The following is a 13,767-nucleotide window of genomic DNA, read 5'->3' as shown; positions in this document are numbered from 1 at the left end:
CGTGGGCGTGAGCAGATCCTTATCTTTCCGCTCAGATACCCTTAGGATGGAATCATGTAGAATCCAAATCTGTGTCTCTTTGGGTGATGACCAAGCTGATGGTCTGAGAGAGTCTGATCTTTGATTCTCCTTGTAAAGTCTCTTTCCAATCTCTGTTTCAAGTCTGACTGCTACAGAAGCACATGCCCCTTAAAATAGTTACAGTTGTCCTTGCAAGTATATATTCACAGGTAAGGGGTTAGGGAGGGCATTACTTGCAGGGCTCAGCTATCATTGTTTGAGCTAATCCATTTACATAGTTGGCATACAGTGGGCTCTTTAAATCAACATCATGGTTTCAGAATCAAAGAGGAGGCAACAATCAGGGTTATACAAATACTGGTCTGTTCTTCATGACCAGCCACATAAATACACAAAGATAATAGTGTATTTCTCTTGGATTAACAAATCTAAACGTCTGGCTGATTAAGATTATAGGCTGAATCGTCACACCACCGTACGCGGATTGTCTGGGCAGCAGTACCAGTCTGACCCCTGGTGTATTCACAAGTGTCTGCACCTTCTAGAATCAAATACACAATGAGACCGTGACGAAAGACTGCAGAGCTGCGGGGTGCGTCACAGTGTATAACGGTGCCGCCTCGTCCGGGGCCTGGCAGGGTACGATGTGCTCCCCTGATGCCGGTCTCCATCCTCACCAGGGCACGTGGCTGCGCCCATTAACTGCTGGAGGGTGGTGGTGTCCCCACGTGTCCTCTCTGCCCATGTACGACCCCAGATGGCTCCTCTGCGAGGGTCTCTGTGGCGCCCCTCTGACGTCTCTGTTACACTTCAAATATGGAGTGTTGATTGGGAGGGATGATGGGAGTGACACCTGGTATATGAGACTGTCAGCTACTGAGGATGATGGGAGTGATTGTGTTTCTGTCCGCAGTGTGTTGGACAGTCCCAGTCGGCTAGACGAGGAGCATCGTCTCATCGCTCGGTACGCCGCCAGACTCGCCGCCGAGGCCGGGAACTCTGTGAGTAACTGACCGCTGCAGTCGTCTCCATGTGTAGTGACCTTATACTCCAGCCACCTCCAGGGCTGCATCAAATGCAAAGTTCCTCCGTGCTGAGTCCTCTATTCTACTCCTATTTCCATCATGTCTTCTGCTCCAGTCACATCCAGAGCTGCACTCCTAACTCAAATCTAATACCCGTAGCCCCAGGGGCAGAAAGAAAATTCCCCTAATTACCAAACTGATTAGAACTTCACTATTAATAAGAATAAATTAAATTCCCTTACGTAACAAGACAAAAATTTGTCTGTAATTAGTGCAGCTTAAAAGCCGGCCTCGCCATGTTTCACCCAAATACGGGCTTCATCAGGGGATGGGGCACCGAGCTCATGATGAAGCTGCTATTTGGGTGAAACATGGGGAGTCTGTTCTGAGTCGTGTACGGTGCTAAACCTTTCAGGTCCATGATGGGTCAGGTTCATACAGCGCCGCTGACTGTTGTGTTACCCCACCATAGGGGCCGGCCAGCCCTCCGAGCTCGTCACCAGTCACATCAGAGATTTAGGATCTGATCCTGGGGGGAGGACGCACTAATTAATCCTGCAGCTAGACTTGTACCTGCAGCTCTGGATGTGATTAGAGGATCAGCCATGTTATCATCTCCTCGACAGCCGCGACCGCCCACTGAGCTCAGCTTTAACTTCGATGCCAACAAGCAGCAGCGGCAGCTGATTGCCGAGCTGGAGAACAAGAACAGGTGAGTGCAGCATGTGGTGTGAGCGGAGAACAGGAGAGAGCCACACGGGGGGTGAGGGGAGAACAGGCAAGAGCAGCACGGGGGGGTGGGGGGAGAACAGGCGAGAGCAGCACGGGGGGTGAGGGGAGAACAGGCGAGAGCAGCACGGGGGGTGAGGGGAGAACAGGCGAGAGCAGCACGGGGGGTGAGCGGACAACAGGTGAGAGCAGCACGGGGGGTGAGCGGAGAACAGGCGAGAGCAGCATGGGGGGTGAGGGGAGAACAGGCGAGAGCAGCACGGGGGGTGAGCGGAGAACAGGCGAGAGCAGCACGGGGGGTGAGGGGAGAACAGGCCAGAGCAGCACGGGGGGTGAGGGGAGAACAGGTGAGAGCAGCACGGGGGGGTGAGCGGAGAACAGGCGAGAGCAGCACGGGGGGTGAGGGGAGAACAGGTGAGAGCAGCACGGGGGGTGAGCGGAGAACAGGCGATAGCAGCACGGGGGGTGAGGGGAGAACAGGCGACAGCAGCACGGGGGGTGAGCGGAGAACAGGCGACAGCAGCACGGGGGGTGAGCGGAGAACAGGCGAGAGCAGCATGGGGGGTGAGCGGAGAACAGGCGAGAGCAGCACGGGGGGTGAGGGGAGAACAGGCGAGAGCAGCACGGGGGGTGAGCGGAGAACAGGCGAGAGCCACACGGGGGGTGAGGGGAGAACAGGCGTTAGCAGCACGGGGGGGGAGGGGAGAACAGGCGAGAGCAGCACGGGGGGTGAGGGGAGAACAGGCGAGAGCAGCACGGGGGGTGAGGGGAGAACAGGCGAGAGCAGCACGGGGGGTGAGGGGAGAACAGGCGAGAGCAGCACGGGGGGTGAGGGGAGAACAGGCGAGAGCAGCACGGGGGGTGAGGGGAGAACAGGCGAGAGCAGCACGGGGGGTGAGGGGAGAACAGGCGAGAGCAGCACGGGGGGTGAGGGGAGAACAGGCGAGAGCAGCACGGGGGGTGAGGGGAGAACAGGCGAGAGCCGCACGGGGGGTGAGGGGAGAACAGGCGAGAGCCGCACGGGGTGTGAGCGGAGAACAGGCGAGAGCCGCACGGGGGGTGAGGGGAGAACAGGCGAGAGCCGCACGGGGGGTGAGGGGAGAACAGGCGAGAGCCGCACGGGGGGTGAGGGGAGAACAGGCGAGAGCAACACGGGGGGTGAGGGGAGAACAGGCGAGAGCAGCACGGGGGGTGAGGGGAGAACAGGCGAGAGCAGCACGGGGGGTGAGGGGAGAACAGGCGAGAGCAGCACGGGGGGTGAGGGGAGAACAGGCGAGAGCAGCACGGGGGGTGAGGGGAGAACAGGCGAGAGCAACACGGGGGTGAGGGGAGAACAGGCGAGAGCAGCACGGGGGGTGAGGGGAGAACAGGCGAGAGCAGCACGGGGGGTGAGGGGAGAACAGGCGAGAGCAGCACGGGGGGTGAGGGGAGAACAGGCGAGAGCAGCACGGGGGGTGAGGGGAGAACAGGCGAGAGCAGCACGGGGGGTGAGCGGAGAACAGGCGAGAGCAGCACGGGGGGTGAGCGGAGAACAGGCGAGAGCCGCATGGGGGTTGAGGGGAGAACGGGCGAGAGCAGCACGGAGGGTTGAGGGGAGAACGGGCGAGAGCAGCACGGGGGGTGATGGGAGAACGGACGAGAGCAGCACGGGGGGTGATGGGAGAACGGGCGAGAGCAGCACGGGGGGTGAGGGGAGAACGGGCCAGAGCAGCACGGGGGGTGAGGGGAGAACAGGCGAGAGCAGCACGGGGGGTGAGCGGAGAACAGGCGAGAGCAGCACGGGGGGTGAGCGGAGAACAGGCGAGAGCAGCACGGGGGTTGAGGGGAGAACAGGCGAGAGCAGCACGGAGGGTTGAGGGGAGAACGGGCGAGAGCAGCACGGGGGGTGATGGGAGAACGGGCGAGAGCAGCACGGGGGGTGATGGGAGAACGGGCGAGAGCAGCACGGGGGGTGAGGGGAGAACAGGCCAGAGCAGCTCGGGGGGTGAGCGGAGAACAGGCGAGAGCAGCACGGGGGGTGAGGGGAGAACAGGCGAGAGCCGCACGGGGTGTGAGCGGAGAACAGGCGAGAGCCGCATGGGGGTTGAGGGGAGAACAGGCGAGAGCCGCACGGGGTGTGAGCGGAGAACAGGCGAGAGCCGCATGGGGGTTGAGGGGAGAACAGGCGAGAGCCGCACGGGGTGTGAGCGGAGAACAGGCGAGAGCCGCATGGGGGTTGAGGGGAGAACAGGCGAGAGCCGCACGGGGTGTGAGCGGAGAACAGGCGAGAGCCGCATGGGGGTTGAGGGGAGAACAGGCGAGAGCAGCATGAGGGTTGAGGGAGATTGGGCGAGAGCAGCATGAGGGTTGAGGGGAGAACGGGCGAGAGCAGCACGGGGGGTGATGGGAGAACAGGCCAGAGCAGCACGGGGGGTGAGCGGAGAACAGGCGAGAGCAGCACGGGGGGTGAGGGGAGAACAGGCGAGAGCAGCACGGGGGGTGAGGGGAGAACAGTCGAGAGCAGCACGGGGGGTGAGGGGAGAACAGGCGAGAGCAGCACGGGAGGTGAGGGGAGAACAGGCGAGAGCAGCACGGGGGGTGAGGGGAGAACAGGCGAGAGCCGCACGGGGTGTGAGCGGAGAACAGGCGAGAGCCGCACGGGGGTTTAGGGGAGAACAGGCGAGAGCAGCATGAGGGTTGAGGGGAGAACGGGCGAGAGCAGCATGAGGGTTGAGGGGAGAACGGGCGAGAGCAGCACGGGGGGTGATGGGAGAACAGGCCAGAGCAGCACGGGGGGTGAGCGGAGAACAGGCGAGAGCAGCACGGGGGGTGAGGGGAGAACAGGCGAGAGCAGCACGGGGGGTGAGGGGAGAACAGGCGAGAGCAGCACGGGGGGTGAGGGGAGAACAGGCGAGAGCAGCACGGGGGGTGAGGGGAGAACAGGCGAGAGCAGCACGGGGGGTGAGGGGAGAACAGGCGAGAGCAGCACGGGGGGTGAGCGGAGAACAGGCGAGAGCAGCACGGGGGGTGAGCGGAGAACAGGCGAGAGCCGCATGGGGGTTGAGGGGAGAACGGGCGAGAGCCGCATGGGGGTTGAGGGGAGAACGGGCGAGAGCAGCACGGGGGGTGAGCGGAGAACAGGCGAGAGCCGCATGGGGGTTGAGGGGAGAACAGGCGAGAGCCGCATGGGGGTTGAGGGGAGAACAGGCGAGAGCCGCATGGGGGTTGAGGGGAGAACAGGCCAGAGCAGCACGGGGGGTGAGCGGAGAACAGGCGAGAGCAGCACGGGGGGTGAGGGGAGAACAGGCGAGAGCAGCACGGGGGGTGAGGGGAGAACAGGCGAGAGCAGCACGGGGGGTGAGGGGAGAACAGGCGAGAGCAGCACGGGGGGTGAGGGGAGAACAGGCCAGAGCAGCACGGGGGGTGAGGGGAGAACAGGCGAGAGCAGCACGGGGGGTGAGCGGAGAACAGGCGAGAGCAGCACGGGGGGTGAGCGGAGAACAGGCGAGAGCCGCATGGGGGTTGAGGGGAGAACAGGCGAGAGCAGCACGGAGGGTTGAGGGGAGAACGGGCGAGAGCAGCACGGGGGGTGATGGGAGAACGGACGAGAGCAGCACGGGGGGTGATGGGAGAACGGGCGAGAGCAGCACGGGGGGTGAGGGGAGAACAGGCCAGAGCAGCACGGGGGGTGAGGGGAGAACAGGCGAGAGCAGCACGGGGGGTGAGCGGAGAACAGGCGAGAGCAGCACGGGGGGTGAGCGGAGAACAGGCGAGAGCAGCACGGGGGTTGAGGGGAGAACAGGCGAGAGCAGCACGGAGGGTTGAGGGGAGAACGGGCGAGAGCAGCACGGGGGGTGATGGGAGAACGGGCGAGAGCAGCACGGGGGGTGATGGGAGAACGGGCGAGAGCAGCACGGGGGGTGAGGGGAGAACAGGCCAGAGCAGCTCGGGGGGTGAGCGGAGAACAGGCGAGAGCAGCACGGGGGGTGAGGGGAGAACAGGCGAGAGCCGCATGGGGGTTGAGGGGAGAACAGGCGAGAGCCGCACGGGGTGTGAGCGGAGAACAGGCGAGAGCCGCATGGGGGTTGAGGGGAGAACAGGCGAGAGCCGCACGGGGTGTGAGCGGAGAGCAGGCGAGAGCCGCATGGGGGTTGAGGGGAGAACAGGCGAGAGCCGCACGGGGTGTGAGCGGAGAACAGGCGAGAGCCGCATGGGGGTTGAGGGGAGAACAGGCGAGAGCAGCATGAGGGTTGAGGGGAGAACGGGCGAGAGCAGCATGAGGGTTGAGGGGAGAACGGGCGAGAGCAGCACGGGGGGTGATGGGAGAACAGGCCAGAGCAGCACGGGGGGTGAGCGGAGAACAGGCGAGAGCAGCACGGGGGGTGAGGGGAGAACAGGCGAGAGCAGCACGGGGGGTGAGGGGAGAACAGTCGAGAGCAGCACGGGGGGTGAGGGGAGAACAGGCGAGAGCAGCACGGGAGGTGAGGGGAGAACAGGCGAAAGCAGCACGGGGGGTGAGGGGAGAACAGGCGAGAGCCGCACGGGGTGTGAGCGGAGAACAGGCGAGAGCCGCACGGGGGTTGAGGGGAGAACAGGCGAGAGCAGCATGAGGGTTGAGGGGAGAACGGGCGAGAGCAGCATGAGGGTTGAGGGGAGAACGGGCGAGAGCAGCACGGGGGGTGATGGGAGAACAGGCCAGAGCAGCACGGGGGGTGAGCGGAGAACAGGCGAGAGCAGCACGGGGGGTGAGGGGAGAACAGGCGAGAGCAGCACGGGGGGTGAGGGGAGAACAGGCGAGAGCAGCACGGGGGGTGAGGGGAGAACAGGCGAGAGCAGCACGGGGGGTGAGGGGAGAACAGGCGAGAGCAGCACGGGGGGTGAGCGGAGAACAGGCGAGAGCAGCACGGGGGGTGAGCGGAGAACAGGCGAGAGCCGCACGGGGGTTGAGGGGAGAACAGGCGAGAGCCGCATCGGGGTTGAGGGGAGAACGGGCGAGAGCAGCACGGGGGGTGAGCGGAGAACAGGCGAGAGCCGCATGGGGGTTGAGGGGAGAACAGGCGAGAGCCGCATGGGGGTTGAGGGGAGAACAGGCCAGAGCACCACGGGGGGTGAGCGGAGAACAGGCGAGAGCAGCACGGGGGGTGAGGGGAGAACAGGCGAGAGCAGCACGGGGGGTGAGGGGAGAACAGGCGAGAGCAGCACGGGGGGTGAGGGGAGAACAGGCGAGAGCAGCACGGGGGGTGAGGGGAGAACAGGCGAGAGCAGCACGGGGGGTGAGGGGAGAACAGGCGAGAGCAGCACGGGGGGTGAGGGGAGAACAGGCGAGAGCAGCACGGGGGGTGAGGGGAGAACAGGCGAGAGCAGCACGGGGGGTGAGCGGAGAACAGGCGAGAGCAGCACGGGGGGTGAGCGGAGAACAGGCGAGAGCCGCATGGGGGTTGAGGGGAGAACGGGCGAGAGCCGCATGGGGGTTGAGGGGAGAACGGGCGAGAGCAGCACGGGGGGTGATGGGAGAACGGGCGAGAGCAGCACGGGGGGTGAGGGGAGAACAGGCCAGAGCAGCTCGGGGGGTGAGCGGAGAACAGGCGAGGGCAGCACGGGGGGTGAGGGGAGAAAAGGCGAGGGCAGCACGGGGGGTGAGGGGAGAACAGGCGAGAGCAGCACGGGGGGTGAGGGGAGAACAGGCGAGAGCAGCACGGGGGGTGAGCGGAGAACAGGGGAGAGCAGCACGGGGGGTGAGCGGAGAACATGCGAGAGCAGCACGGGGGGTGAGCGGAGAACATGCGAGAGCAGAACGGGGGGCGCTGTGCGGGGGTGAGGGTTTACTCAGTAATGGACGTCTCTCATTACAGGGAGATCCTGCAGGAGATTCAGCGGCTGCGTCTGGAGCACGAGCAGGCGTCACAGCCCACCCCCGAGAAAGCGCAGCAGAACCCCACCCTGCTGGCCGAGCTAAGGCTGCTCCGGTGAGTGGGGGAGGGGCACTGTCACCTGACGAATCATTACTTGCCGCCGTCTGTGAGTCCCACACCTACCGCGCCATTTTATTTGTAGCCACGCCCCTTTTCACCAATGGAGGGGCTTATATTAACCCATTATTTGTCTATTAGCCTGTAATAGATAGATAGAAAATGATTAACCACTTATGTGCCAGCACAGACTGAGCATGATCCCGGGGGGCTGATATCTGTGGTCCGATGATCTCTTTTTCTGCATGGTCGGGTGAGTTCTCCAGCACTAACGTGTCCGTCCTGTCCACAGGCAGAGGAAGGATGAGCTGGAGCAGAGAATGTCAGCTCTGCAGGAGAGCCGGCGGGAGCTCATGGTGCAGCTGGAGGGGCTGATGAAGCTGCTGAAGGTAAGGACGCTCCGCCTCCCGAATATCACGTCACATGACAGGCGGCGGTGATGACATCACAGCGCGGGGGCGGGGTCAGACGGGTATTTAGGATGGGGAGAGACCAACATTCATTAGGACCGACCCTGATAATGAGGGACTCCATGGCATACAGTGATGGAGACGGGGGGCACTGGAAGGCCGCCGATGTGACTGTTGGGGGCTGAGGACTCGCACCTATGATGTGTATTGCCTCAAAGTGTTTTCTTCCTGCTGCCCCCGACTGCAGTGCATCATGGTCCAGATTACATGTATATGTGATTTATCCTTTATCTCGTAATATAATGGGGGCATTTAAGGGGGTCCCTGAGACGGATGCACATCATCTCTGCACCCGGTCTCTCTGCTCCCACTGGATATAGTGCAGGCGCTGCTGGTGTTCATGTACGCTCTATCGTATTCGCTGCATCCCCACCTCCGTCATACACTGCTTCTGGGGTCTCACATTACTTAGGATTCCAGATACATCACTTCGTCCCCTGGTATATGGCTCTCTACCTCGCTGTATACTACGATCACACACACTGCCCCCGGTGTCTCACGTCATGAGGACGCCGGCAGATTCTCTGTATGATCCTATATCTAGCGGTATATAGATCGACAGCAGAGGGAAGCCATCTGTGTATTGTACAGTGCTTGAGAACTAGATCCAGTGATCTATTCCTACATAGATTCCCTGATTATACCAGTTATGTACATCCCGCATCGTGTGATCTGCTTCTCCTCTCATTATGTACATCCCGCATCGTGCGATCTGCTCCTCCTCTCGTTATGTACATCCCGCATCGTGCGATCTGCTCCTCCTCTCGTTATGTACATCGTGCGATCTGCTCCTCCTCCTCTCGGTATGTACATCCCTCATCGTGTGATTTGCTCCTCCTCCTCTCGGTATGTACGTCCCGCATCGTGTGATCTGCTCCTCCTCTCATTATGTACATCCCGCATCGTGCGATCTGCTCCTCCTCTCGTTATGTACATACCGCATCGTGCGATCTGCTCCTCCTCTCGTTATGTACATCGTGCGATCTGCTCCTCCTCCTCTCGGTATGTACATCCCTCATCGTGTGATTTGCTCCTCCTCCTCTCGGTATGTACGTCCCGCATCGTGTGATCTGCTCCTCCTCTCATTATGTACATCCCGCATCGTGCGATCTGCTCCTCTCGTTATGTACATCCCGCATCGTGCGATCTGCTCCTCCTCTCGTTATGTACATCGTGCGATCTGCTCCTCCTCCTCTCGGTATGTACATCCCTCATCGTGTGATTTGCTCCTCCTCCTCTCGGTATGTACGTCCCGCATCGTGTGATCTGCTCCTCCTCTCGGTATGTAGATCCCTCATCGTGTGATTTGCTCCTCCTCCTCTCGGTATGTACATTCCGCATCGTACGATCTGCTCCTCCTCCTCTCGGTATGTACATCCTGCATCATGCGATCTGCTCCTCCTCCTCTCGGTATGTACATCCTGCATCATGCGATCTGCTCCTCCTCCTCTCGGTATGTACATCCCGCATCGTACGATCTGCTCCTCCTCCTCTCGGTATGTACATCCCGCATCATGCGATCTGCTCCTCCTCCTCTCGTTATGTACATCGTGCGATCTGCTCCTCCTCCTCTCGGTATGTACATCCCGCATCATGCGATCTGCTCCTCCTCCTCTCGGTATGTACATCCAGCTTCGTGCGATCTGCTCCTCCTCCTCTCGGTATGTACATCCCGCATCATGCGATCTGCTCCTCCTCCTCTCGGTATGTACATCCCGCATCGTACGATCTGCTCCTCCTCCTCTCTGTATGTACATCCCGCATCATGCGATCTGCTCCTCCTCCTCTCCGTATGTACATCCCGCATCGTGCGATCTGCTCCTCCTCCTCTCGATATGTACATCCCGCATCGTGTGATTTTCTCCTCCTCCTCTCGGTATGTACGTCCCGCATCGTGTGATCTGCTCCTCCTCTCATTATGTACATCCCGCATCGTGCGATCTGCTCCTCCTCTCGTTATGTACATCCCGCATCGTACGATCTGCTCCTCCTCCTCTCGGTATGTACATCCCGCATCATGCGATCTGCTCCTCCTCCTCTCGGTATGTACATCCCGCATTGTACGATCTGCTCCTCCTCCTCTCGGTATGTACATCCCGCATCATGCGATCTGCTCCTCCTCCTCTCGGTATGTACATCCCGCATCATGCGATCTGCTCCTCCTCCTCTCGGTATGTACATCCCGCATCGTGTGATCTGCTCCTCCTCCTCTCGGTATGTACATCCCGCATCGTGCGATCTGCTCCTCCTCCTCTCGGTATGTACATCCCGCATCGTGCGATCTGCTCCTCCTCCTCTCGGTATGTACATCCCGCATCGTGCGACTTATGTGGGATTTATGCGGGACTCAATTATATCGGTCATTGAATCCCTGCTTTTTTATCTGGTTCAGGTGATCTACTCCATCACTGATCCCGTCAGTATATCCCTGATTACATATTTCCTAGATTGTAATCTACTTCAGAATTGGATTTCTTCTTTTATATTGATCATTGCTTACATCCTCCGATAGTGTGATCTGTTCCAAAGCTAATCCTCCTTTATCATCCTCAGACCTGCTCAACATCAGATCCCCTTATGTTGTATGATCTGGTCCACACCCAATCCCTTATTCTACTGTCGCGTGATCTGATCCACACCTGATCCCCCATATTATATTGTTTAATCAGATCCATATCTGATCCCCTTATTATATCATCATGTGATTTGCTCCACTCAAAATCCTGATCACCCTTATATCGTTTGATCTGATGCCCTTATTATATTGTCCTGTGGTCTACCCCAGACCTATTCCTCTTATATCGTCCTCCACACCCTATCTCTTTACTGTGGTGTGATCTGATCCACACCAGATTCCCCTTATACTGTTGTGTAATCTGCTCAACGAAAGATCCACTGATTATATTGCCTATTCCTTTTCTATTGTCCTGTCATCTGCTCCATACCTGATCCCTTTACTCTACTGTGGTGTGATCTGATCCACACCAGATCACCTTAATATACTATTGTGTGATCTGTTCCTTAAAAGATCCAGTTATTATATTGCCTGTTCTTCTATTGTCGTTTGATCCACACCAGATCCCCTTATACTCCTCTCTTGTGATCTACTCCACACCGGATCCCATTATCCTCCTGTCCTGTGATCTGTTCCACACCAGATCCCCTTCTCCTATCCTGTGATCTGCTCCCCCCGGATCCCCTTATCCTCCTATCGTGTGATCTGCTCCACACCGGTTCCCCTCTTATCCTCCTGTCGTGTGGTCTGCTCCACACCAGATCCCCTTATTCTCCTTTCATGTGATCTGCTCCACACCGGATCCCCTTATCCTCCTGTCCGGTAATCTGCTCCACAGTGGATCCTCTTCTCCTCCTGTCCTGTGATCTGCTCCACACCGGGTCCCCTTCTCCTCCTGTCCTGTGATCTGCTCCACACTGGATCCTCTTCTCCTCCTGTCCTGTGATCTGCTCCACACTGGATCCTCTTCTCCTCCTGTCCTGTGATCTGCTCCACACTGGATCCCCTTCTCCTCCTGTCCTGTGATCTGCTCCACACCGGATCCCCTTCTTCTCCTGTACTGTGATCTGCTCCACACCGGATCCCCTTCTCCTCCTGTCCTGTGATCTGCTCCACACCGGATCCCCTTCTCCTGTCCTGTGATCTGCTCCACACCGGATCCCCTTCTCCTCCTGTCCTGTGATCTGTTCCACACTGGATCCCCTTCTCCTCCTGTCCTGTGATCTGCTCCACACCGGATCCTCTTCTCCTCCTGTCCTGTGATCTGCTCCACACCGGATCCCCTTGTCCTCCTGTCCTGTGATCTGCTCCACACCGGATCCCCTTCTCCTGTCCTGTGATCTGCTCCACACCGGATCCCCTTCTCCTCCTGTCCTGTGATCTGCTCCACACCGGATCCTCTTCTCCTCCTGTCCTGTGATCTGCTCCACACTGGATCCTCTTCTCCTCCTGTCCTGTGATCTGCTCCACACTGGATCCTCTTCTCCTCCTGTCCTGTGATCTGCTCCACACTGGATCCCCTTCTCCTCCTGTCCTGTGATCTGCTCCACACCGGATCCCCTTCTCCTGTCCTGTGATCTGCTCCACACCGGATCCCCTTCTCCTCCTGTCCTGTGATCTGCTCCACACTGGATCCCCTTCTCCTCCTGTCCTGTGATCTGCTCCACACCGGATCCTCTTCTCCTCCTGTCCTGTGATCTGCTCCACACCGGATCCCCTTCTCCTCCTGTCCTGTGATCTGCTCCACACCGGATCCTCTTCTCCTCCTGTCCTGTGATCTGCTCCACACTGGATCCTCTTCTCCTCCTGTCCTGTGATCTGCTCCACACTGGATCCTCTTCTCCTCCTGTCCTGTGATCTGCTCCACACTGGATCCCCTTCTCCTCCTATCCTGTGATCTGCTCCACACCGGATCCCCTTCTCCTCCTGTCCTGTGATCTGCTCCACACCGGATCCCCTTCTCCTCCTGTCCTGTGATTTGCTCCACACTGGATCCTCTTCTCCTCCTGTCCTGTGATCTGCTCCACACTGGATCCCCTTCTCCTCCTGTCCTGTGATCTGCTCCACACTGGATCCCCTTCTCCTCCTGTCCTGTGATCTGCTCCACACTGGATCCTCTTCTCCTCCTGTCCTGTGATCTGCTCCACACTGGATCCTCTTCTCCTCCTGTCCTGTGATCTGCTCCACACTGGATCCTCTTCTCCTCCTGTTCTGTGATCTGCTCCACACTGGATCCCCTTCTCCTGTCCTGTGATCTGCTCCACACCGGATCCCCTTCTCCTGTCCTGTGATCTGCTCCACACTGGATCCCCTTCTCCTCCTGTCCTGTGATCTGCTCCACACCGGATCCCCTTCTCCTCCTGTCCTGTGATCTGCTCCACACTGGATCCTCTTCTCCTGTCCTGTGATCTGCTCCACACTGGATCCCCTTCTCCTCCTGTCCTGTGATCTGCTCCACACTGGATCCCCTTCTCCTCCTGTCCTGTGATCTGCTCCACACTGGATCCCCTTCTCCTGTTCTGTGGTCTGCTCCACACCGGATCCCCTTCTCCTCCTGTTCTGTGATCTGCTCCACACTGGATCCTCTTCTCCTCCTGTCCTGTGATCTGCTCCACACTGGATCCCCTTCTCCTCCTGTCCTGTGATCTGCTCCACACTGGATCCCCTTCTCCTCCTGTCCTGTGATCTGCTCCACACTGGATCCCCTTCTCCTCCTGTCCTGTGATCTGCTCCACACCGGATCCCCTTCTCCTCCTGTCCTGTGATCTGCTCCACACTGGATCCTCTTCTCCTCTTGTCCTGTGATCTGCTCCACACTGGATCCCCTTCTCCTCCTGTCCTGTGATCTGCTCCACACTGGATCCCCTTCTCCTCCTGTCCTGTTATCTGCTCCACACCGGATCCCCTTCTCCTGTCCTGTGATCTGCTCCACACCGGATCCCCTTCTCCTCCTGTCCTGTGATCTGCTCCACACCGGATCCTCTTCTCCTCCTGTCCTGTGATCTGCTCCACACTGGATCCCCTTCTCCTCCTGTCCTGTGATCTGCTCCACACCGGAT

The 13,767-nt window shown here is 59.4% G+C and overlaps 1 protein-coding gene across 8 annotated transcripts in view; it reads left to right on the top strand.

Moving 5' to 3' along the window:
* DTNB (dystrobrevin beta) overlaps positions 1 to 13,767 on the top strand; it is a 113,641-nt gene that overhangs the window by 84,687 nt on the left and 15,187 nt on the right. For 6 of the 8 annotated variants that reach the window (XM_073673663.1, XM_073673667.1, XM_073673666.1 and 3 more), the window contains 4 exons: positions 935 to 1,022; positions 1,673 to 1,758; positions 7,607 to 7,720; positions 8,016 to 8,112. In XM_073673663.1, coding sequence (XP_073529764.1) covers positions 935 to 1,022; positions 1,673 to 1,758; positions 7,607 to 7,720; positions 8,016 to 8,112 — 385 coding nt within the window. The remainder of the gene's footprint in view (positions 1 to 934; positions 1,023 to 1,672; positions 1,759 to 7,606; positions 7,721 to 8,015; positions 8,113 to 13,767) is intronic. The other 2 variants (XR_012318331.1, XR_012318330.1) reach the window with 1 other exon arrangement.

The sequence above is a fragment of the Phyllobates terribilis genome, unplaced genomic scaffold (genome assembly GCF_046119375.1).
Source record: "Phyllobates terribilis strain yellow unplaced genomic scaffold, ASM4611937v1 Scaffold_3__8_contigs__length_932513732, whole genome shotgun sequence".
Taxonomy (NCBI): domain Eukaryota; kingdom Metazoa; phylum Chordata; class Amphibia; order Anura; family Dendrobatidae; genus Phyllobates; species Phyllobates terribilis.
Note: the sequence above shows the minus strand (reverse complement) of the source record. Positions and strands in the feature narration are given on the sequence as shown.